At 51.2% G+C, this 22,487-nt stretch overlaps 1 protein-coding gene across 3 annotated transcripts in view; it reads left to right on the forward strand.

The window, feature by feature from the left end:
- Positions 1–848: 848 nt before the first annotated feature.
- LOC125337154 (glutamate receptor ionotropic, kainate 1) overlaps positions 849–22,487 on the forward strand; it is a 108,586-nt gene continuing 86,947 nt past the window's right edge. For all 3 annotated transcript variants that reach the window (XM_048326513.1, XM_048326531.1, XM_048326522.1), the window contains exon 1: positions 849–990. In XM_048326513.1, the coding sequence (XP_048182470.1) occupies positions 864–990 (127 nt within the window). In that variant the 5' untranslated portion in view covers positions 849–863. The remainder of the gene's footprint in view (positions 991–22,487) is intronic.

Below are 22,487 nucleotides of genomic sequence, written 5' to 3' on the forward strand. Positions count from 1 at the left end.
GTTCAAAGTTGGCCTCGAGGATTCATTGCTTGGCGGACACCTGGCCCCAGCCCTGCTGTCCCCTCGCTGAGGCTCCTGCCACGCTTGGGGACGGGCGCTGAGGGGACGCATTTCTTGTCCCTTACTTGGCTGCAGAGCAGCAAAGACACTGCTGAAAGCGCTTCCTTCCCTCCCCCTCGTCCCCAGGGGTGTCCCTCAGCCTGCCAACCCTGGGCACCCTCATCCTGTCCCACGCCAGGCGCCCAGGACGGAGCTGCCGGGCACAGGACATCCCCCCAAAGCCCCGTGCAGCTGCGGGACTGGAAGGCACGGGGGGAAAGCTTCTCCCGTCCTAGGAGGGGCTGCGGGGAGAGACCCGCGGGGGCTGGACGGACGGCGACAGGGACAGCTCTGTCCCCGTTCGTCTGTCCCTGACAGAGAATCGCGGGATCGCAGGGTGGCTGGGGCTGGCAGGGACCTCTGGGGAGCATCCAGACTAAACCCCCTGCCGCCACCTGGAGCAGGTGACACACATCCCGGTGGGTTTGAGATGTCCCCAGGGGGGAGACTCCACGCCCTCCCTGGGCAGCTGTTCCAGGGCTCTGTCCCTGTCCCTGTCCTAGCGCTCCCGGACTGCTCCGCGCGTGTGCGCGCGCGTGTCCCCGCGTGCGCGCGGAGCCCGGAGCCGCCTGGCCCCGCCCGGGGCCGCCCCGCGGGAGGATCCTCCCGCTCCCTCCGTCCCTCCCTCCCTCCGTCCCTCCGTCCCTCGGGCGCGGGGGGCGCGGGCAGCGCGGCGGCGGCAGCGCGGAGCCCCCGCGCCATGGGCGGGCGGCGCGGAGCGGCGCGGAGCCGGCCCGCCCGGGGGTAGCCGGCATGAACTGAGCATGGCGAGCGGCCTCGGCCCGCGCTGGCCCCGCCGAGCGGCCCCGGGCGGCGGCGGGGGGCTCCTGCTGCTGCTGCTGTGCGCCGCGGCGGGGCTGCCCCGGAGCGCACAGCAAGTGCTGCGGATCGGTGAGTGCCGCCGGGGCGCGGCGGGGCCGGGCGGGGACTCCGGGCATCTCCCGGGCCGCGGGGAGCTCGCCCGGGCGGGCAGCGGGACCCGCGCGGCTCCTGCTCGGCGCAGCCGCCGCTCCGGGGCCGGGGATGCTCGGGAGTGCTCGGGGATGCTCAGTGGTGCTCGGGGATACTCGGGATGCTCAGGGATGCTCGGGATGCTCGGGGATGCTCAGGGATGCCCGGGGATGCTCAGGGATGCCCAGGGATACTCGGGATGATCGGGGATGCTCAGGGATGCTCAGGACGCTGCGCTGCCGGGGCTCCGCGGGGCCGCTGCCCAAAGTTGGCTCCGGTGAGCGGTGCCGGGGTAGTTGGGTCCGGGGATCCCGGCGGAGCATCCCCGGAGCCTGCGGGGTGTCGGCTCCGGGCGCTCCGCGGGGCACGGTGCGAGGGAGCCCGAAGCCGGCTGTCACTGCCGCAGGAAGGGTTCGGTGACCGTAAAATCCGCGCCGACGGCTGCGGGGCGTCCCGGCTCGGAGCGGAGGGCGGCTGCGGCTCCGGAGGGGAGGTGGGGAATGCGGGACGGGCTTGCTGCCGCTGCCCCCGGGCGGGAGCGGCTCCGCGGGGCTGCGCGGAAAACTCCGGGAAACGGGAATTTATTTTTAAGTAGAAAAGTCCGCACCATGGAAACGGGGCTCGGCTCACAGGAAGCCTCTCTTCCTACAGTGGGTTTCTTGTGTCAGTCAAGTGCGACGGTGAATACAAAGTATCGGAAGAGTTCGGGGTTAGGAGAGACTGTGGGAAAGATGTAGGCAGGATGTGGCACGCTGCTGTTTTTGTCTATCCCTCTTTCGCTTGACAAACACTGAACATGAGGGGCGAAAAAAGGAAGGAAACAAACAAACAAACCAACAAACCAAAAAAAAAAAAAAAAAAAAAAAAAAAAAAAGGAAAAGGAAAGAAGCTGTTCACGGCACCGGGGAGAGCATCCCTCAATTCCCAAAGGCGCCTTCCCCAAGGTGCCGAGCTAAAGATCCATGCCTTTTGACCGGGCAAGCCTTAACCCCTCTCAGCTCCCCCACACCAGCGTTTCCTGAAACACCACGGGAAGGTTCCTTGTGCTCAGAGAGCGAAGGACCCGGAACATTTAAGTAAAGGACGGGTGCAGCCCTTCGGAGCGCTGGGCAAAGGCAACGCGGGCTGAGGGGAGCGAAGCCGGGGGCACTCGGCTCCTCGCAGCGGAGAACCTGCCGTCAGCTCCCCGCTGGCCCCTTTCGGGGTGGGCTCGCCTTTCCCGGAGGGTTCAGGTGAAGTTTGCTGTTCCCTGCTCACCCCTGCAGGGGAGCCGTGCACACACCGCACAAAGCTGGGTGATCCCACAAACACAGGGGGAATTCAGGGCCAGTGAAACCCGGGGAAGAAAATCGTGTTCAAATCCCTGAGCCACGGGCACCGGCCGGATGCTCTGGAAATGCACAAAACGTTGCCTTAACTTACTCTGGTTATGGGGAATAGCCTCCGAAGCAAGGAGGAGCGTGCCAGCGTTTAAAGGGCTTGAGCTCAGCCGAAATGCCCGTGTGCAGGATGAGAGCTCGGCTTCGCAGCTGCCTCCAGCCTCGCAGGGAGCCGGGCAGAGCTTTGGGGTCCCCCTTCGCCACCCTGTGCCCTGCAGAACTTTGCTGCGTCTGCTGTGTCCAGCCCGGCCCCGGGCGATTGCCCGCGTTGCTTTCCCCAAACTGCTCTCCGTGGGGTGCCCGCAGGGCTGGGCGAATTTCTGGGTCAGATTTGCTCTCTCGGGGCACGCGGGGATGGGACCCCAACACTGACTCCCCTCTCTCACTTCCGCCAGGATGGAAAGAGCCACAAACCCGACAAACTGCTCTGCTTTCAGGCACACCCATGCAGAAGGATGCGCAGGGGAGTCGATGCTCCGGCTCTGTCACGGGGCTGGGAATGCATAAAATATTAAGGGTATTCTTATTGCTGTGGTTACGCTGCCTATAAAGGAACGATGCTATAAAATATTAATCCTTCACATCCGTTAACAGCAGCAAAGTTTCTCATGGAATCTGTCACTCTTGGAGGTGGCAGAGAGGAGTAATGGCAGTAACTCCTCCAAATCTCTTTGTGATAACATCATAAAATCATCCCCAAGCATTTCTGACAGCGAAGGAAATGCCATTAAGCCATCAGAGTCTCTTCCCCGTGTTTCAGTTAATTAAGGGAAGAGAAGCACTGCCGTACAATGGTGCAGCAGTTTGCACCCAAATTCATACACTGAGAGCTTAATTGCGTTTGCCACTGTCAGGGAGCTTTCAGATTTACTTTTTAGTAATTTTTTTTTCTGGCTTGTAATAAAAATGGATTGTCTTGCTGGTGTTTAATTAGTTGAGAAAGGACGTGTGAGTGATATGAATTATAGTTATTCCCCAGCATCTAACTAACGACTCCTTTTCCAGCTCTCTAAACAAAAAAATGAGGGATGGCAGTGTGACCGGTAAAACTGACTCATTAGGATAAAAATAATGGATTCGGAGATAAGATAGAGTCTGAAGTTTCAGTAATAAAATAAAATGCTGGTGTCTTACTGGGTATTTCTTCCCCACTCCTGTTCCAAAGCTTTTCCCTTGACACATGAGCTAATGGGGCTGTGCAAGGAAATACTCTCTTTATCTGCACATTACCCACCAGCCTGTATTACACAAAAGTGTATTTCAAGTTCATGACCCCAATAGTTTTCATTGAATTCCAAGGAATTTTCAGTTTTTACACCGAGTCCTTACCTATCCTATTCGCACCACTTGTATGAAATAAATGATCTCCAAGGAAGAACGGAAATGAACTGGAGCAGATGCTCAGGTGCAGAAACAGCTTCCAAAGGTATCTCAGCACCAACAGAATCATCCATTTATTAGTGATGGATGCAGAGCTCTCATTCCTCACTGGACATCCATTGCAGGTTATGAATAGGCTGTGAGGGTATAATTCAGTGGAATAATGGGAGAATTTACAGATGGTCATCACCTGAGCTCCAGTCTGGGTTAGAATACCCAGCAGCAAGTTATAAACAAAGCACTGGAGTTATTCAGAAGAGGAAGGAAGTTGCTTGGACGAATCTTGGAATTATGTGTGAGATGATCAGCTCCTGGCAATGAACAGAGGAGCAGGTGTCAGGGTTTGCAGGAATCGTTCGAGGTGAGGAGAGAGAAACCAGAAGGGTTTTTAGTAATTCCTGTGTTTGTGTGAATGGAGTACTTATGTAAGGGTTCGTCCTTTGCACTGATTTACTCCTTATTCGAGCAAAATTCCCAGATGTAGGGAACTGTGTTCTCCTCAAGGCCAAGCCCCCTCTCATGTATCTCCGACCGAGAAATATCAGGTTTAAACCAAACACACGCAAGTCAACCTCACCCACAAATTACCAATTTCTAATAAGCTGAAATTTTCAGTATACATTTCAAAATCTCAGTTGGATTTCCCCAAGCAGGGCTAAAGCTGTGAGTTCTTTTCCTGTGTGAAATTACCATTTCCCCCTCACGAGAATCACAAAGAGAGAAACCTCATTAATTTCACTGCAAATCTGCTACTTTTTGCCAACTATTTGTTTGTGAAGGGAATGACACTAACACACATCTGAGCTTCATCAATGTGAAATGGCAAAAACCCCTTCTTGCAAAGTCTCTTAACGTATTTGAACATCAAGAAAAATGTTCATTTGCAGTATTTATTACTAGATATCTACAAGTTATGCCATTTTATGATATTATAGGGAGTGGGGTTGCATTTTTCTCATCAGATGATGAGACATTAAATACATTTTGTTCACTGGACTCTGAATGCTCAGTGGTTTATCAATTCACTGAGATACACTTTACCTAAGTTTCCTTATTCTACACTCTGGGAAAACTATTTTGCTGCAAGTATTTCTAAAGCATTGTTACCAAAGCATCCAAAATTTGATTTTCACGCCTCTCCCTCCTCTCTGGATTTGAGAGCACTGTACAAGTGGGAGGCAGGGCAATGTTTGGCTAGCTTTAAATGGGTAATTGAGTTAAAAATCCCTATAAAAGGCTGGTGAAAAATGCTTTGCAGCCCCTCAGCAAGAGAACTCCTGCTGCCTGGGTGAGTGGCCGTGCCAGGATGTCCTGGCTGCCGGGGAGGGGGAAAGGGCTGCTCGGGGTTTGGGGAAGCTGCACTCTCCGGAAAAGCAGCGCTTTGTGCCTCCCCTGTCAGAACGGCCTAAACACCTCCTTGGGCAGGGAACATTTGGGCTGGAAAGGTGCAGGATAGTCCTCAAATGTTCCATAATGCAGGGGCTGGGTGAGTTTGCAGCATCCAGCCAGGGCTGTGTGAACAAAACCAAAGGGTGTGAGCGACTTCTGTCCCACACCTGTCCCTAAAGGCTGGTGGAGAACAGCAAAGGAAAGGTGCTGAGGGCACAAAGTGCAAACTGAGGAAGGCAGGTTGGGTTTGTCCAGCCTGGACCAGAGCTGGGGTGGTTTAGGCAGGGCTGAGGGAGAGAAAAACCTGACAAATGCATAGTAAAGTGAAATATAAGTGTGGCAGTGCTGCGTTTCCCAGGAGCTCCGTGGGTGACCGCGGCAAGTTCCCCTCGCTCTCTCGGTGAGGAGTTGCTGGGCTGTCGGGAAGGAGCTGGTGCCTGTGCTGGGTAATTCACTGTCTCCCCCTCACTTACTCACGGTGTGTCCCAAGGTGTCCCCGTGGCTCCAGGCGGGCCGGGAAATGGGACACCCTGCGAGCCTCCCTGAGGTAGCACCCGGAGCCGCTCGGGCAGCCCGGGATGGAGTCCTGGAGCAACGGAATTCCCGAAATTCCACCCAAGGAGCAGAGTATTTTGGTCAGGTGTTTTGGGCAGGAGAAACCTTCCTGACAAACAGAATAAAATGCGATTTTCCAGAGTTTGGTCTCCTGCCCAGCAGCCTGTTTGTAGTGTTCAGGGGTGGTAATTGTTGTTCTAACTCCCCTGGCTTCCCCACAACACCCATTTCCCTGACTCAGAGGGCATTTCCCTCGGCAGCAGCCCTTGCCGGAGCTCTAAGCTCCTCCATATGGCCCTGTCCTCTCTCAACATTTCCCATTCGGGCTGCAAATACAATCCCAATACTGTTTTTCATTACAGTCTGTTTTGTATATCCTGGTCAGTAATAAAGCTTAAATCCTGCTCCCCCCTCAATACTTTAAACAGCTGCCTCTAATCTTCTTTTCTCAGAAAGGCTTGATTTGACCAACTAAACTATAGATTGTACTGCAGCAAAAGAAAAAAATCCCATCCCAGAACTGATTAGTTTTGCTGCACGGCTTTGGGGCTGTGACCAGCAAGCCCAGTCTGTCCTAGTTTGGGTCGACTTTAGATTTGAGTTTGCAGTAATGAGTTTATGATCTTGGGCAAGCTTTGCAGTTGGAGGGTTATTACCCTTCCCTTTCTCTCCCTGCTGAAGGTTATAGGGTATTTTCCAGGAAATGATGAGCTCTCAAATGATGAATTTGCATTCTCAGGGCAAAATCAAAATTCCAAATCCAAACAGCTTCATTATTCCACATTGGCATTGTTTTCACTTCAGCTGCAGGGGTGAGTATCTGACAGGGCTGTTAAACTCCTCCTCTCCCTCTCCCTCTCCCTCTCCCTCTCCCTCTCCCTCTCCCTCTCCTCTCCTCTCCTCTTTTTCCTCTGACAGTGCAGAAGATTCCTTTACCTATCTTTACAGCTTCACCTGTACCGAGACGCTAAATTAGGGTGGCACAAACAGTGGGAAATGTGAATCAGTTCTGTGGCCAAAGAGGCAGAAGGAGGTGTCAAAGGCTCAGGGTTTGAGCTTCTTTTCTGGGTCCTTCAGGCTTTTTGCAATCACACCTCCTAGTTGGGTTGTTGTTGGGTTTGGGTTTTTTTCCCTTTGAGCTTTCAGGCTGCACAAGTTTAAAAGAGGAGAGATATAAATTCCTTTAGCACTGAGATTGTTCCCACGTCCTGTCCCCGGCTCTGCACACCCAAACTTGGCCTATTTCAAGGCACATTCTGTTTGCAGCACACTGATTCTGGCTGGGGTCCAGGAGCAGCTCCCTCCCACCCTGCTGGGTGCCACTGAGGTCCTGCTGGAGGCCGGGTGGGTGGAAGTGACAGTCAGAGTGCAGAGGCACCCCCAGAAATGCAGAGTTTGGGGGAGCAAGCTGCAGAACTCCCCAGAGAGGGGCAGTGAGACATTCCATGGCCACTGTGTCCAGGTGCCCCCAGCTGGGAGCCTCAGCACCGCTCCTGGGCTCTGTTTTGGCTTTCAGGTGGAGCAGCACCGCTTCAAACACGGCAAAACACAGCCAGAGCCCCTCAGGGCACTGTAACTAACACAGGCTGCTCAGTTCCCGGTGTTTGGGGCAGAATAAGCAGGGACAGACATCCCTGTGTGCTGGGGATCAGAGGGTTTGGGGGAAAACAGATCTATTTCAGAAGGACAACATCAGGCAGCTGTAAGAAAAGGAGGAGAACTGTTTGAAGGTACAAGTCTATTGTCCTCCTGCCCTGGGGAGAGGGAAGGAGCAGAGTCCTGCCAGGGGGTTCTGGATCAGAAAAGTCAGGTCTAGTGTGATTCTGCAAGGCAGTACTGAGAAGAACAACTTCTAGACCTTATACTCTTGGGTGGTATAATTAGGAGACAAATCCCTGGAAACTGGTGCTTTTAGGGCCTTACAATACAAATTTTTTCCCCATTTTGGCACTCCCACAGACTGGTGCACTACGGCCCACAGGCCCTCTGTAGTTACACACGTTTTGGACACAGCAGCAGCATTCTGTTCTTTATGCCCTTTCAGGAGGGCACTGGGCACTTTGGGAAGGTGATGAAGGATTTTCCTGCTCTGTCGCTCGCTGGCAAACACAGAATGGCCCTGACTTGTTCTCTTACACCATGTCTGTTCCAGCACAGCGTTTCCCTCTTCTGCTCCCAGCAGGCTCCGAGCAGAGGCTTTTGGAGCACCTGAGCCGCATGCAGGGATGTGGGATGTGCCTCCAGACTCCTGAAGTCTCCATCAAAGCTGCACGTGTCCTTACACAATCATCCAGCCAGGCTGGCTGGGATTAACTCTGGCCTTGGGACAGGCACAGCTCGGTGCTCACAGCCCTTGGCTTTCACTGCTTCCCTCCCGGCCCAGCGAAGATCTGGAGAACTGGAAATGGGATGCACTGACATGTGAACAGCCAGAGGGAACACAGCCCCCAAAAACGCAGCTCCTGCTTTCCCAAAATAACCTTTTCCGTGCCCACACTCAGGAAAAAATACAATAAAAGCCAAATCCATTTTAGAAGTCCTTGCTGTGACACAAAGAGCTTTCTCCTGACCCTCCTGGGGCCCTGTGCCAGCCCAGCCATTCCCACAAAGGTTACACATGAGGGAGGGGGAACGGCAGGAATTTCAGGAGTAGTTTCCATGGAACAGTCACTTCATTTTCGAGGAACTGCAAATGAATCCCGACCTCCCTGGCACAGTCCCAGGGGATTAATCGGAGCCATCTGAGCCGGGATCAGGCAGAGCTGTGCCTATCAGCAGTCAGAGCAGCCAGGTTGCTGCAGCAACTGCCTGACACCTGTAAAACTCCCTTTGATCGTGTCACCATCACATGGGAGGCTGCTTGGGAGTTAGGTCAGGTTTTGGAGCTGTCCTACACTTTTCCAGGTCTGTCAGCCACTGCCACATCAGGGCTGGGACTCGAAATGCACCATGAATAACTTCAGCAGTCCCACGTGGATCGCAGCGTGGCTGGCCACAGAAAATCATGGAGCAATCATGCACCAAGAACTGTTAAGCACACCATGAGTGAGCCACCTCAGAATTCCTCCCTGCAATTTGGAGACAAAATTACAATTTCTGACCAAAACATTTTCAGTTTGGTTGCTTTGACTCATCTTAGAATTCAGAAAGAGCATAGGAAATGACTTAAAAATGAAAGAGGTGATCCGTAACAGTCTGTGGGAACGGGAGAGGAATGAGCACAGGGCACAAGAAGGATGTGGAGTCACTGCTGGGCTGTTTTCACTCAGGATTGTTCAAATGCATTTAGTGGGATAAACTGGGCTTGTGCCAAACAGCTCCAAGCCTGTCTGAATGCAAGAAGTGTTCGGACACCCAGGCACAGGGTGGGGTTCCTGGGGTGTCCGGTGCAAGGGCAGGAGCTGGACTGGATGATCCCGATGGATCCCTTCCAGCTCAGCGTGTTCTGTGACTCCCAGCAAAATGGCCTAACAGGACACTAACCCTCCCAGTGTATTTGCCTGTGCTTACCAATATGAAATGCAAAATGCCACACGAAAAGGCTGCAGTGAAGGAGGTAGAAATCTTGTGGAGTTGGTGTGCAGCTGGCTAACACAAGCGGGATTTTGGGGTTGCTCAGTCAACATTGGTGTGGTGTTTTCCATCCTCTGGGCTTTCACCTTCCCATCTTATTTGTTTATTAAAGACTTTAAGTGCAACTCTCTGTCCCTGCGTAGAACACAACCAGCAGTGTGCTCTGAGCTCCCCAGCCTGGCCCCTGTGTCCCTGCTGTCCCTGCTCTCCCAGCATGGGGCTGCTCAGCTGCCCTGGCACCTGCCCTGTGTCTGAGGCTCACCCCTGCCACTGAGGCCACTTTCAGAGTTCTCCTGTAAAAGTGATGTCTTTCTTCTTGCTATCTCCGATCCAACAACTTGTACACAAAAAGCTTTTTATTCTTCCAGCGCCGCTTCCTTTGAGCTGTGCCAAACCACCCCAAAACCTTATCAGTGGGGCACTGCAGCTGCAGTTTAACGGGAGCTCCTGCCTCCCCGGCTGCGACTATCTTGGAGAGTTCCAAATTGTTTACTTATCTGCCAGAAACACACGCCGAGGGGAGTTCAGGCTCTGCTGCCCAAGGTGCATTTTAAATCACGGGGAGAGCCGCTTCAGATATTTCACATTACATCTCCCAGCTTTATCTGCCGCTGTAAATTATGAGGCTGCCCCATTGAGCTGAATGAAGATTAAATTTTTGAGCAGTGTTTTCCAAAGAATGGAGATTTTTCTCTCTGAAATGAAGAGCCTGGCGTGCCCTGGCGTGGCTGGCTCTCGCTCTGCTGCCCAAGCCTCTCCCTTTCCCATCAGAGCCCTGGCAGCTCCCTGGGGACCACGGCCCCCGGCTGAGCCGTGTCCTGACGTTAAAGGCATCTGCAGATGGAGTGAGGGTGGGATGTGCCCTGAACAGTGAGTGCACTGGGGAGCTGCAATCCTTCTGCTGCCATCCTGAAACCCCAGCTGTCCTGAAGGAAAAGCAGCTGGGGCAATGCATCCTCTCCCATGTGCAGCCCTTCCCCTGCAGCGCCCGGCGTCTGTGGGGCACGGGGATTTTAGCTAAACCACTGCTTGCTGCAGCTCTCCCGTGGGTGCCTGCACAGCAGCCCCAAACGCTGCTGGCCGAAAATGGCAGCACGATTCCTGGGGTGGGCACATCCTGGGGCCAGAGGGTGCTCACGGGGTGGGAAGGGCTCCCCATGGACACCTCTGCCACCCACCGCAGACCCCCCTGCAGAGCTGGCCCACCCCTGGGGCCCAGCACAGGCAGGACGTGGAGCTGCTGGAGAGAGCCCAGAGGAGGCACCAGGATGATCAGAGGGATGGAGCAGCTCTGCTGGAGGAAAGGCTGAGGGAATTGGGATTGTTCAGCCTGGAAACAAGACTGTGGGATGACCTAACTGTGTCCTTTCAGTACCTGAAGGGAGCCCACAAGAAAGATGGAGAGGGACTTTGGAAAAGAGTCTGGAGGGACAGAACAAGGGGGAATGGCTTCCCACTGCCAGAGAGCAGGTTTAGATGGGAGATGGGGAAGGAATTCCTGGCTGTGAGGGTGGGCAGGCCCTGGCACAGGGTGCCCAGAGCAGCTGTGGCTGCCCCTGGATCCCTGGCAGTGTCCAAGGCCAGGCTGGACATTGGGGCTTGGAGCAGCCTGGGACAGTGGAAGGTGTCCTGCCCATGGCAGGGGGTGGGATGGGACGAGCTTTAATGTCCATTCCCACCCAAACCATTCCAGGATTCCATGACTGTCTGTGGGGTCCTCATGAGCTCCACAGGGCAGTCACAGGATCATTTTTCCTCGCTGGGCTTCCCTTCTCTCAGGAATAGGGAACTGAGGAGCAGTAGCAAGGAAGGGGAAGCAGAGGTGGCCCCTGGCACAGCTGGCACTGCTGCAGGCAGCGTTCCCTGGGTGGCTGGCTCGAGAGCAGCTCGTCCTTGCCAGGTTGTGCATCTGGAGGGCCTTCGGGAAGGGGCAGCACCGGGGTGAGCACAGGGCAGGGGCAGAGAGGAAACGCTCTGCACCGAGGAGATGGCTGTGGGCTCCCTGCCCTCTGGCTCCTGCTGCCAGGGGCAGTGTTCCCCTGTTTGAGCAGATTACTGGGGCGGGAATCAGGCTGTTCCACAGGCAAAAGTTCACCCAGTTTTCCAGGATGTACTGAAATACTTGGCAGGGCGAGGTAACGAGGTAACAAGAAAGAACAATTCTCGCTTTCCCTCTTCAGCCTTTCTTTGAACTCCCCCCGGCTGATGTGACAGCTGCTCTTTTAGGATGACTCGTGTGCTAATTGATTTCTACACGTCCTTGAGGAAGGTGAGGAGATCCCACCTTTTTCACTCTGCAGAGAGGGGATTATTTCAGGGAGCTGCTGCAGGAGTCTCTGCAGGACTCTGTTGCTGAGTGTTTCTGTGAGCACTAAATTGTTACCCTGCACTGTCAGCAATCAGGGGAAACTTATCCCTGGGCAGTGTGCTTGTTCCCAGCCCTGTCCCTGGAAGGCTGCAGCCCAGGGAGAGGCCCCACACTGCAGCAGGGAAAAAGGGGGAGGAGAAGGGGGTGGCAGAGAGGAGCTGCCCCGGACCTCATTCCCCATCACCTCGGTGCTGCTCGGGCAGGGGAGGTGGGGCTGGAGGTGTGAAGCTGAGCCTGGGGAAAGCTGGTGCTTTGACTTGTCTTTGTTTCTCACTGTCCCAATCTATTTTCATTGGATAAAACCTCAAAAAGCTGAGTCTGCTTTGCCCACGGCAGCAGCTGTTGAACCATGTCCCAGTCTTAACTCTGACCCAGCTTCTCCATCCTGGATTTGTCCTTGAGTCCTGGAGAGGAGAGGGAGTGAGGGAGCACTGGGGAGGCCGAGTACCCCTCCACAACTAGGAAAAATTGAGAGCTGTTACTTCCATGGCACATTGATTGGAATTGATGACTCTTAGCAACTCCTAATAAGAAGAGTGCGAAGCTTTTAGCTGGGGCTGAGCTGCTCTGTGGCACCAGCTGACAGTGCATCTGCACAGTGAGAACTGGGGGGTTTACATAATTTAAGCAAGGTAATTTAGGGGATGCGGAGCAAACTTTGCTGGGGAGCTTTAATTAATGCTAAAATTCCAGAGTTTTATGTTTGCACTCATCTGCTTGCAACACCAAGAGCGTATTTTATGGCAATTCTTAGAATGAGGCTCAAGTCCTGCTACACAAAGTGGTGCTGACAAGCTCATGCCTCATATTTAAAATCACTTCCTAGTGTTGGCAGGGCTGAAGAAGGGGGGCACAGGCTTTCAAAGAGTCAAAACTCCGTCCTTGTCCCATGGAGTGGCTTTGTTATACAGCTCATTGGCCACAGGTAGAGCCCAGTGAATTCACAGCCATCTTCTCCAGGAAATTTCAGTGACAGGAGCTTTAAATTTAGTAAATTAAACTGCAAAACTTCTTTGAAATTCCAGCCCTTGCTCTTATCTGTGAGTTCTTACAGAAAATCTGTGAGAAAATTGGGTACAAAATCATCTATTCTGGCTCCCTGCCCTTTGTCTTAAGTGGCAGAACACTTTTTCTCAGAAAAAAAAAAAAAGAACAAATGACCCAAAGGCTCCTTTAGCTCTGCCTGTGCCAGAGTCAATGGAGCTGCAGCAGTTTATAGTGATGAGCTTCTGGCAAGTGCATTATTCTGGCAGAAGAGAACAGTTGGGCAATTTACTGCAGCTCATCCAAACTGCAAATGAAGGTTCTGTATTCCCTTAGTTTGAGGAAATCAGCAGGAAAAGGCCTCCTCCTATTTTTTTTTTTAATCTCCAGCTGCTGATTTTGCCAAAGTCTCCCTCTCCTGCAAAGGTTTCCTTCTCTGCCTTGCCTGTTCTCAGCACAGGGGAGCAGGGAAAGGATGCCAGGATCCCCTGGGTTGTAGTAAGAACCAGTGCTGTTGGGCGTGAGTTATTCCAGCTAGGATGGAACGAAGAGGCTGGAACTGAAGAGCTGGGATGTCTTTTTAGCCACAGTCTCTAGAAATAACATTATTATTTACATACAATCCCCTGCCTGGAGCCAGGGCAGTGAGCAGTAAAAGCACAAGCCTTTCTTTATATAGAAAAATGCCTTAGAACTGAACCTGCCCCTGCTCATTCTGTACACGGATTTATCAAACAGGGTCAAGTGAGGCACAATCCTGGTGTCATGCTGAATTTGTGCTGGAGCTAATATTGTTACAGCCCTGTTGTGGCTGACATAAACCTGTCACATCTTCAGCAGGGTGATTCATGAGACACACAGGAGAATCAATGGAGATAAAAATAGGGAGTGCACTGACGGCATCCATCTCATCATCATTTTACTTGTATTACACTGAGTAACCTGATTAAAAGGGTCATATTTAAACATCATCTGGCACAACTGCTCATGCCATTGAGAGTGGGAGAGGAGGAGGCCAGACTGGGGAGCCTCCATCAGGCTGCACAGGGCAGCAGCAGTGGGGGAAAGGGGGCACTGGGCAGCCCCCACCATTCCCAAAGCCCGGACCCAGCTGGAAAACTGCAGGCAGCCTGGCATGTTCCTGCTCAGAGAGAGCCAAAGTGAAATAAAAAAGGCTCAGAGTGGTGTGCTCCAAAGTAGAAAATCCCCTCTGTATTCATGCCTAACGAATATTAAAAACAACAACAAAAAAGAAGCAATTTCCCTCCAGAATCGATCTCTAAATGCACACAGATACTTTTCCCTAGAAAATCTGTCTGGAAAAGGGACTTCAAGTGTCTGGATGAGCCTTGCCCACCAATTAGCTTACACCTAGAATAGCCGAAAGGCAGGTTTGCCCGCGCTGCACTCTCTGCAGACGCGCAATCAGAACCAAGGTAGCACACGAAGGTTGTGCTTTTGCTCAAGATGACATCTGGGGGATTCTCGTTCCTGGTGGGTTAAGGTGTGGTGCTGCTCCTATTCCAGCCGTGCAGAGACACACCCGCACCCCCTTCCTCCCCTGCAGCCTGAGTGTGGGCACACCGCGAAGGGAAGAGCTTGGACAGCAGCTTCTGCACTGTCAGACCCATCAGCGGCTCAGCTCCCTCCTCCTTGGAGGCAAACCTGCCTCGGGAAGCTCCGGAGCACACTGGCGCTCTGTGTGATCTGCATCCTCCCCACAGCTCGGTCTGCACGGCTGTGTTGGGGATGATCAGCACGAAAGCAAAGAGAGAACTTCCCTCTCCCCTCCCGGAGGTGCTGGCTTTTCTGGGATTCAGGACTGGAGTCCTGTCATCAGGAGCTCTGAGCTGCAGGCTTGCGATCTCCTGTCATCAGGAGCTCAAGCACCGGCACACAAAGAGGATAAAGGGAAGGAAGCAGAATGAAAGAAGTCTCAGATAAGAGGGAATTGGCAGGTTGATGATAATCTTAAGTACGTGGGACTGTGTTTGTGCCCGGTTTCCAGTGAAACTCCATTGCTTTCCAGCATGCAACATGCTTCAGAGATTGCAGGGTGTGGGGTTTATTGCAAGAGGTGTCAGGAAATTCTCAAACGCTCTTCTCTTATCCTGGCACACCGTGCTGTGCCCCAAACCTGAGAGAACACTGCAGTGGGAGCTCAGACATGCAGCAAATCACGGGGATGTGCTCAGAAAACCACCAAGGCAGTACCAGAATGGATTTGCTGCTGATGGGAAATAAAGGATTTCTCCATTTCCCTTTCAGGGATACCTTTGAATTAAGACCCAAAGACGTTCAGTGTTTCCTGCCAGGGTGAGACAAAGCCACGACCAAACTGTGAGGAGGACAGGGAGTTTCTTGTCCTTGGAAGGGTTAAAAACTGAGGTGGGTGGCAGTGCCTAGGCAGGGCAGCTCCGGGTGCTGCTGCCAGGCTGTCCCTTCACAGTCACCTTGCAGGGCCTCACTGCCGAGCAGCAGCCACAACAGTTGGCACAGCCAGGTTGCTGCAGCTGACAGGATCTTTACAAGGGGCAATCACGATGGCATCAGTGTTTATCCTCTGCAGCAAGTGGATAAATCACAGCAAATGGGCTTCCCCTCCGAGCTGGAATCTGCTGGGTTATTTCTGCCCAGCCACAAATATTTATCCAGCACACAGTGAAGTGCCAGGCACATCCCGTGCCTGCTGCAGCCAGAGACTCCTGCCCCCTGAGCACAAACCTGGGAGCAGGACGGCACTGGAGACACAGATGTGAAATGAAAGGTGGTTTGGGCAGTTATTGAGAGGTGTCCCACCTTCCTGGGAGTGATTTACAGCCTGTCAGGGTGAATGAACACGGGGTTTAACGGGGACTCCTCCTCCTGGGAGGTCACAGACCCCGGCCGAGGGGCTGCAGATGGGCCCCAGGGCACAGATCAGCCTCACTGCTGCCAGTGGCTCAGAAACAGAAGGTTCATTTTACCCAGGTACATACTGAAATGCAGTTTTACCTCCACGCTCAGGCAGTTTGTTTTCAGAGAACAGGCACTTCCCAGAAATGGTTACATAAATCAGAGGAATTACAATACAAGCATCCTCTGGAGCTTTTTCATTTCAGTTTTCAATGTCAAACAGTGTTCAGTCTTAGAGGTTTGAAAGGCTGAAATTAGAAACCCTGTAATGGAGTATTATGGAAAGATATCCCTCAAGAAAGCTCATTCCTAGCTCCTCACTCTCCGGTGCTTCGCCCATTACACACGAGCACGAATTCTGCATTTAATCTCATCTGATGTAATCAGAGCTGTTCTCACACTCCCCGAGCCTCCTCTTTTCCTGAATCCCCCTGAACCCTCAGCTCTCAGGATCACCTTGCAGCCACACATTCCCCGAGTTAATTATCCCTTGTATCAGACTGCATTTTCTTTTATCCCTCTCAAATTTGGTGCTTTCCCATTTCTCTGAGCATCTGCCTGTGCCCACACAAATGAAAAGGATCAACTGGAGAGGATAATCTTCTGCCTGTATCCCTCTTGCTATTCTCTGTATCTGCATCCCATTTTCTCTGCTCTGTTCCATCTGTTGGCTCCTCCATCCCCAAAGGTTGGGAGCCTGATTCCCCTCAGCACTAACTCAGTCCCAAATTTTAGTTGTGGTTAAATAAGATGCTTCTCTGATGAGAGGGAAGGAAAGAACCAGCTAAAAGAACAGAGGGTGGTTGCTTTTCCTCCTGGAGGCATCCTAATGGGAATTTTTTGGTCCTGAAGGAGGATTCCAAGGTTAAGAAACAGCAGCAGGAATTTCACAGCTTGGGGTGTGCAGGAACTCACGACTTCTGACCCACAAATCAATCTGATCATGCAGAAGTGTCTTACTGTTTAAAACACCCCTGTGCTCACACAGCTCACAACTTTGACATCATACCCTACTTACACACCTTACTACTGATCCATTCTACCTACTTCAACATTTCACTTGCTTGTATCACTCTACTTACACATTTTCTTACTTGTACTTTTTACAGCTTCCACATACCACAGTACTTACACACTTTACTTACTGAGACATTTTACCTACCTATACATAACATACTACTTATACACCTTGCTTACTTACACACTGCACCTACTCTTACAGGCTGCTCTACCTATACATTTTACAACCTTCACATAACACAGTCCATACACATTTTGCAACTGCTGTGCACGAGACCTCACAGTGCTGGATTGGTTTCTCTGTTCTGTCCATGAGCTCCACACACACTTTTCTGATAATAGGATTGGTTTTAGACCAGTGCAGCACAGTCCCTTTTATCTGTTCCTTGCTGCCTTGGTATTTAGTTTTTCAGCCTCTCCTTTCCCAATTCTTTCCCAATTCAGCACAGTTTACCTTTCAGTCCTTGATGAATTCCTGAGGGCTCTAACAGGTGGGGCTCCTGATGCAGGCAAGCAGCATCGAGATGATGGCAGCAACAAAACCCATCCCGTGCTCAGCAGCCAAGTTAGTCCAGGAAATCCAAACAACAAGAGAGCAAAGGCCAGGGAGCAGAAATAAACCTGTCCCACCTCTCCCCCTGAATCTTCAGACTGGAGCTGAAACCCCTCTTGGGGCTGATGTGCTGCAGCTGAAGGTGGAAGGGCCAAGTGAGGCCAGTGAGGGTAATTCCAGCCTGGTCCCACTCTGAGGGCTCTGGTAAAACTACCCAAAAATGGTTTGTGTGGGGCACACTATCAAGGTTCAAATACTTTACAACAGGGGTGTGCATCTGTGCTTTTGGTTGTGCTCTCTCCCTTCCCTTTGCCAGGAAAGGATGCCTCGAGGGGAACAGCATCTCCTGATCTCCTAAAAATCCCCTTTTCCTGAGTGCCCTGCTGAGGTGAGGTCTCTGCTGTGGCTTTCTGGATTTTTAGACACAGCACTCAGAGGTCACACCCCAAGATAAAGGAAGTGCTGATTTTCCATGTGTAAATCAGGACATCAGGGACATCACCATGCCTTGCATCTCACACAAAGTTCCCTCTTCTCCAAGGGGGCTGTCCCATCTGCCAGACAAGGTTTCCCTTGAAAACAACCTCCTGCCTTTCATTCAACATTCTGCTTTCTGGAGGTCTCTCCATTTTCCTGTTCTGAAGGGGTTTGGTCATTTTATGAGAAAGGGAATTTGGGCTCTTGCTCACTGGGTTAGTCCTCAGATAATGCTGTAATAGGTATTTATGCACCCATGTAAAAAGACCCAGGGACTTTGTGCTTGTCCAGGCCTATCCAGCTATATTAATATTTACCAATCCCTTTGCTTTTCATGCCCATGCACTAATTCTGGCCACTGCAGAGCTGCTGAGAATCCATTTTTTACATAAAAAGAAGAGCGGTCCTTTAAATCCTGACTACCATGTCAGGAAGCAATACTTGGATTTGTTCTTGTGGGGTTTTTTGGGGAAGAGGGGTAGTAACAGGAGGAATTTACACTGAAGGATCATGACAGTCGATTATGGACCTTCTCCCAAAGGATTAGGTATTTTAAAGTGCATTTTGCAGCCTCAGTGAGGAGCCCAGGCTCCTTTCTGTGTGCCAAGGAGTCACAGCACCATTCACTTGGGAGAAGACCTCTGAAAGAATCGTGTTCAAACCCTAACCCAGCACCGCTCAGCACAGCACTAAACCATGTGTGGTAAAATCACAAAATTTACTTCCCTTGCCTTTCCCTTCCCTGAAAGCTCTGTTCTTTGTGCCCTCTGGGAACTGGGAAACATCCCAGATGTCCCTGTGCCAGTCCCCACAGGGCTGTAAGGACACACTTGCTTGGGTGAGCACATGGAGCTGCGACCAAAGCAGCGTCAGTGAACCACTGCAGAGCAGCCCAGGCTGCCGTGCTGTGTCACGGGAGCCCTTCCCTGGCTCCACTCCAGTGCCTGCTTTCATTCCCCCGCCCAGGATGCTGATAAAGATGCTTCATATCCGTGTGGACAAGCCCTGACAGGATATCTGCTGAGCCAGGTGCTGGCCAAGCACACTCCTCCCAAAGGAGCAAATGTGAAATCCAACAGCATCGGGTTTCTATCCCTTAATGATGTAAAGATTGCAAATCAATAGACATAGAGATGCTTGTAGCACTGGGTGGCCTTGACCCATGCCAACACAGGGTAGTTAGGGAGGAAACTCTGGGGAGGTGCTTCATTTATACCTAGTGGAAACAGAAAAAACCCTTTATTATACTGGACACAGAAATAGCCCTTTACTGGACACAGAAATAACCCTTTACTGGACACAGAAATAGCCCTTCACTGCCCGGGCCCAACAGTTCATTTGTCCAATGGTTCGTTCTGATTTCTTAGAAGTTTCTGTCCCGCTTAGGAGGAGGTACATGAGGGCTTAAAGAGACAGAAGACACGCTGTGTATTTTCATTTTTGATTCCCTGGCTCACTTGATAGGCTCAAGGACAGTGGGCCAGGGAGCAGGTTCCACATCCAACCCAGCTTTCCTTTCTTTAAGGTGAATTTAGGAGATTGCTCGTGCCCTGTTTGGGAGCTAGCCCCACGTCAGGGCAGCTGCAGCAGGGTGGATTTTTGAGCTTCCCAACGATTTCTCCTGCAGGCTGTTCCTACAGGGAGCACAAGGGAGAACACAAACCAGGCTGTTTGCCTTCCTTTATGCCCCTGGCTCATGGGGCTTTCCGGAGGGGGTCAGGTTTAGGGCATTCTAAAAAAATCCTCCTTTGCCCTTTTCTTCTTTCCCTTGTCACAGTGTAAGATGCTGGTTTGGCTACTTTGTTCCTCTTTGCTTTATGTGTTTCCTAAAATAAGTGCAGAAATGGGCTGGGAACTTTCCCATATTGGAAATGCAGTGAAATGTTAATGCTGGGGTGGTTTTTCCCCAGAAGTTTTTCCCAGGCAGCTGTTTGCTGCTCCCTGTGGTTCAGCCACACAGAAACTGAAGAATTTGAAGTTTTATTCATGCCTAGAAGATTAAACCCCTATTTATATATCTCAATCCTATGAGCTATAAAGCTCTTTTTGGCTTCCTTTTATTTATTTTTTTTTTCTTCTAAGCTTTGTTTTTACTCTGTTCTGTGGGGTTTTTTGAGGTGTCAGTCACTCAGGTTTGGGAAATGGGCTGGAGCTGTTTGTTGTACGAAGGAGAGCGTCGTGGGGAAACTCAACAGAAGCTCACCATCAGTGCTTTTGCACTGTGCAAACACATTTCCCCCCCCAAGCCTGTCTATACAGAGAGGAAAAAAATTGGCTAAATAAATGGATAAAAAACCCAAACAGGCAAATAAATTACCTAGTGAGCCTCTAGAGAATATCCATCCTCATAGACCCTGCACTGGATGGCTCAGCACCACCTGATGTATTTTTAAGCACTGAAATATCACTTTTTAGAATTTAAATTTTTAATAGTTCTTCATAAATAAATGTGTGTGGAGCAGAGAGCAGAGTGTGGCAGGTCACTTGGTCACTGTGCTCCCTGCCCATGGGACTGGAGAGAGGAGGAAGGGCATCCCAACCCAAACGCCGCCCGTGCCCCACTTTCAGCTCTCCATTTCTGAGACGTCCCCCCCAGGAGCCACGAATTTGTGAGAACAGTGGGACACGGTGCTTTTCCTGAAAAATGGCATCAGGCAATATCCATCAATAAGCTGGGATTCTCCCAGCTGCCTCCAGGTCCCCCCTCCTGCATTGTTCCTTCTCGTGTGTGTACTCAGGGATGAACCTAAGTCTGCTATCCTCACATTCAAACATTTATTTTTTTATAAATAAGCATATTCTGCTGTGGGGGTGTCCATCTCCTAAAAGCAGAGTTTGTTATGTTTTGTTCACACGGGAATAAATAGTGAATGGTTTGTTTTCCATTTAACCCAATATCTCCTATTTTCTAATTCCTTAATCAAAGAAAATGGAAGGATAAATTGCAGTTTGATCAGATGGGAACAACTTCGATCCAGTGAGGCATTTCCTAGAGGCTGGATCAGCCTCAGGAGCTAAACTGACCACAAAGGAAGTTTGTGGGGAAAAAAGAAGCCACTTTGACAGGACTCGTTTGTCCAGATCAATGCTGTGCAACCCTGCTGGAAAACTGGTAACTGCAGGTTGTCCCTGTGGAATTGCAGTGATTTTTTTCTGCTGCTCTCCTAAGAAATATGAACCAGTGCCTGTCCAGGCGGAGAGCTACTTTAAGTGGCAAATAAAATTTAATTCTCTGAAGAGGTTTTTGTTGTAAGTATGGATTTGACTTAATAGCTTGAACACTGAAAAATTACTTCAAATTGCATTTTGTGCTTTGATTCCCATCCAGACATCTCTAAGCAGATGTGGTGCTTAAGCAAAAATTAAGTGGTTTGCTCTTTCCTGTGTTTATTTCGTTTTCCTTGTTGCCTTGTGGATACACACAGTGGCTTTTTCAGAAGGGATGCAGCTTCTCTTCAGACACGCAGCAAATTGGGCACTTCTCTCCAAGCAAACCCCAGGCAGGACTCAGCAGGGGGAAAAAATCAGCTTCTGGCACAAGAATGTTTTTGCTTCTGCTTTTGGGTGTGCTGAAGGCCAGAGGAGAGGGAGTCTGGTCACATGGTGGGTTTGCAGAGCTGTTCACATTTGGGAGAGATAAACTGTGTGCTCTCAGATGTCCTGGATCCTGCAGGGATGTTGGCTGCTCCTGGGGTTCCTCTGCCAGTCCTTGGAGAGGTGGGAAGAGTCCCTTGGAAGTGCTGTCTAAGCAAAGCAATGAAGGAATCTGGCGGAATAATTTCATTTAAAATAATTTTGAGGAAAAATTTTTTTGTGGAAAGGCTGCCCAGGGAGGTTTGGAGTCCCCATCCCTGGAGGTGTCCCAGGAAGGCCTGGAGGTGGCACTCAGTGCTCTGGGCCGGGGACAAGGTGGAGACTGGCACAGCTTGGACTTCTTCTTGGAGAACCATAGAATAACTCTGGCCACATCTTCCTGGTGTTTGCTTTTCCTCAGGCACAAATTCTTGTTAAACTGGCAGCTTTCTTAACCAGCCACGGGGCAATGGCATCACTGACATATCCTGTGATGTGTGCCCAGCTCTTCCCAAAGGGGCCATCTATTTCAAGGAATTAACTTTCATTTGGGATAGTCAGGAGCTTTTTTGTGTTATTTCTGCCTTTCAGACAGTGCTCCCTGACCTCTGTAGCACCATCCTCTGTGTGAGAGTCAGATGTGCTGCTTAGAGCAAGAATTAATATCCTCTTCCCAAATTCACTTTTGTGCTTTCCCCTCCCTGGGTTTTTTTTCCTCCACCTTGCCCAACATGGCACTTGCACTGCACTGGCTCTTCTTTGCCAAAATGGGATTGTTTTCCTGGTTTTGATGGATTTCACTTCCTCCTGTATAATCCCTGGCACAGATCCACCCCTCCCTGCTCAGCTTGCTGCTCCCAAGTGCCACTGAACAAAGTCCTGAGCACTGCACTGACTGCTTGACATAATAAATGTCCTTTCCCTGCCAGAGCAGCAGAGAGGCCTCCTGCCCTGCCCTGCATGGCAGCCTCTGCAAAGCCAGATCCGACTGTCCTCTGTCCCAGTGGCCCCACAGAGCAGGGACACAGAGAGGAACAGAGCTGGGGCACAAACACAAGGCTCACCAGGCTCATGCCCCTCTCATGGTGGAGCAAAGCGTTTCTCCAAGGAGATTTTCTGTTGTGCAGTAGAAAACATCTTTCAGTAGAAAACACCTCTCATTTTGTAGTCATCAGTTTGGAGCTGGTGAACAACTGGGAGGAAAAGCTGAATCCAGAAAATAATTGTATAGATGAGTATCTAACGTGAGAAAGATCCCTTCTGAGAAATCAGGCTTTTCTTCAATACTGCT

Source organism: Corvus hawaiiensis, chromosome 2 (genome assembly GCF_020740725.1).
Source record: "Corvus hawaiiensis isolate bCorHaw1 chromosome 2, bCorHaw1.pri.cur, whole genome shotgun sequence".
NCBI lineage: Eukaryota > Metazoa > Chordata > Aves > Passeriformes > Corvidae > Corvus > Corvus hawaiiensis.